Source organism: Dioscorea cayenensis, chromosome 7 (assembly GCF_009730915.1).
Source record: "Dioscorea cayenensis subsp. rotundata cultivar TDr96_F1 chromosome 7, TDr96_F1_v2_PseudoChromosome.rev07_lg8_w22 25.fasta, whole genome shotgun sequence".
NCBI lineage: Eukaryota > Viridiplantae > Streptophyta > Magnoliopsida > Dioscoreales > Dioscoreaceae > Dioscorea > Dioscorea cayenensis.
The window spans coordinates 23,249,911-23,252,677 of NC_052477.1; the positions used below are offsets into that span (position 1 = coordinate 23,249,911).

At 34.6% G+C, this 2,767-nt stretch overlaps 1 protein-coding gene across 1 annotated transcript; it reads right to left on the minus strand.

The window, feature by feature from the left end:
- Positions 1-1,344: 1,344 nt before the first annotated feature.
- On the minus strand, positions 1,345-2,379 carry LOC120265773 (heat stress transcription factor B-4b-like). Its single transcript, XM_039273735.1, has 2 exons — positions 2,117-2,379; positions 1,345-2,021 (listed from the first exon to the last, which is right to left on the minus strand). Exons 1-2 carry the CDS (start codon positions 2,363-2,365, stop codon positions 1,542-1,544), a joined length of 729 nt encoding a protein of 242 aa, XP_039129669.1. The 5' UTR covers positions 2,366-2,379; the 3' UTR covers positions 1,345-1,541.
- Between the last annotated feature and the right edge of the window lie 388 nt (positions 2,380-2,767).

A 2,767-nucleotide genomic window follows, 5' to 3' on the forward strand; every position in this document is an offset into this window, starting at 1 on the left:
ACCTGGCTAAATGAAGATGTAACTAATTATCAACTACAACATGTGTGATGTGCAGCTTAACATGCGAATTGGTGGATCATCATTTTTATTCAATGTCCTTTTTCAAAGCATATTTGGTGTCATTTTGTGCATCTTTTCCATGTCTCTAACATCCCTTCTTCAATCTCTAATTTGTGGGCATCTTGGAGAGTAAACCTTCAGCCTTCAATGCGGGAGGTCGAGGATCTCCTCATCAAGGTCGTCACATCGCATATTTGGCTAGAACGAAATGAACAAATATTTAATTCAAATTCTCTTTCTACATTATCGGTTATCATGAAGATTGATTATGCTATTTTATTATGGATATCTGTAGCACTAGAGGGGGAAAAACTAAGTAGAAGATTCCATCTCCATCATCCGACGTGGATTGGAGTTTTGCGGTATCTCGTGCTGAGACAACTAGAGCATGTGGCACTGGTGAGGAAGGGTCCATCAGGGGTACAGGTTAGCACTCCTCTGAGCATTCCCACCCTAGTGCTACCTTGCCAGGGACTTTTTATGTTGTCTTCGTAATCCACCCCTAGTGGATCAATTGTTTTGTTTCTTCCCCTTATTTTGTGTTGTTCTTCTCCTCTCGATTTTTTATATTCTCTTGCATGTGTAGTCTTCTCATTTGTTTATCTTTTACTTTTGTTGTATTTTTTTAATTTTATTTTAATGAATGTGGTTTATTTATTTTTTAAAAAAAAAACTTTTTTGGTGTATTTTTTAACAGTTATATTTATTATTATTATTATTATTATTGTTATTATTATTATTATTTTAAAATTTCTTCACAGGACATACCTGCGATTTTCATAGAAGAGAAAGTTATCTACAACTACTCTCTGTCAGGGTCTCGCCATTTATATCAATCATCCATGTCAGTATAGCCCTATTTCAGGTTAATCCTTTCATATAATTTATTTTATTTGGATAAAATGACAAACCACAACTTTCATATAATTTCTAAGTCATCATTTCATATACACAAGGGCTTTACTCACACAAACCATAACAGGCAATTCTTTGAAATTAACTTCATATAATTTATTTATTTTTATTTTATTTTACTTAGATAAAATGACAAACCACAACTTTCGTATAATTTCTATGTCATCATTTCATATACACAAGGGCTTTACTCACACAAACCATAATAGGCAATTCTTTGAAATTAACTTCATATAATTTATTTATTTTTATTTTATTTTATTTGGATAAAATGACAAACCACAACTTTCGTATAATTTCTAAGTCATCATTTCATATACACAAAAGGCTTTACTCACACAAACCATAACAGGCAATTCTTTGATCAGTTTCAATCATAAATATATATATATATGGAGAGCTAAAGATCTAAAGAAACATGCATTTCAATGGAGTCTTCTACTGAAAAGAAAAGGTTAATGAACAAGCTAGCTAGCTTGCTAGGACTAATATAGCCTCAATATGCATTGAAGATCAATATTGTAGACACTTTCATCTTCACATAAACCACTCATTATACTGTTAATCTAAAGACTAGCTTCAACATCTGCATCCCCTACAATTTCTGGGTGCAATCTCTTCTTGCCATTAATGGAAACACCAAAAAGCTTGAAACTGCTATCCATGGCAGCATGATCAATTCCTTTCATTAATGAACCATGAGAAGAACCCAACTCTAAAATCCTACCGAGCTTTGCATTTGGCATTGTTGGGCTGACATGGTTTTGAAGAAAGAAGATGATGTCATTGTAAAGCTTCTTCATATGAATGATCTCTGATAAGAGAACGGAGTTCCTTCTCCTCAACCTTTCATTATCCTCCAAGAGAGCCAAGATATAGCCGGCATCACCGTCGCTTGAATGCGGTATTTCATCGGAAACATTGTAGTATTGCTGAGTAATATGAGTTGTTTTCCTTCTATGTATCTCAGACAGCAAATGTTTCTCTCCTTTCCTAAAGAACTCATTAGCAAACTCCCATCTATCTGCAACTATCTTTTTAAAACCCTGCAGAAATAAATGAGTCCATTGAATCAAAGGCACACATAAAACTTAAGAAGTTAAATCCAAGTTCAGAGGAATATAAAAATATAAATAAATACATAAGTGTTGAGCTGCCTAACAAAGCTTGAGAAGTTGTTGTGCTTGAAGTAGTTGGGGAGGAGATCTCTAGCAAACTCAGGGGGTCTCCAAACAACAAAGGTGGTGTGATCCTCTCCCCAGGAGACAATGTGGTTGGTGAGTGGATCATCAACAAGTTGGTAAGTTTTTATGAGAAATGGAGCTGGAACTGGCTTCTGAGAATCACTAGAAACTGCCATCTCTTCACTTCTCGCCACCACGTACTCCATGGCTAGAGAATGAAAGAACCAATGCTCACTTCCAAGTGTCTCTCTCTCTCTCTCTCTCTCTCTCTAATTAATAGACTCATACAAAGGACAAATAGTTCATCTACTTTTGCAAGAACTGGCTAGAAATAATTGAAACCTTTGAACTACCATCTTCAATTTACCTACTAATAAAGAAAACATCTAGAATCATTATTTACTTGAAAATTTACTGCATTTTAGTTAAATAAACATCTATAAAGATTCTAATGAGCTTCACTTTAATCTTTACTTTGTATTTGTGATATCAAGGCATGCCCGTGACTTGAATGAGCGGAAAGAAGTTCAGTGGAGGAATAGTTTACATATACTCTGATCATAGTATACACTTTGGTGCAATATCTTTTTCCATTGCCCATTTCTGTC

What these genes read in the sequence shown, in the direction of transcription:
- LOC120265773 (XM_039273735.1), bottom strand. Translation starts at nt 2,365, where the DNA reads ATGGAGTACGTGGTGGCGAGAAGTGAAGAGATGGCAGTTTCTAGTGAT. An exon ending in TTAGGCAGCTCAACACTTAT is followed by an intron (nt 2,022 to 2,116) that starts GTATTTATTTAT and finishes TTATTTCTGCAG; the next exon opens with GGTTTTAAAAAGATAGTTGC.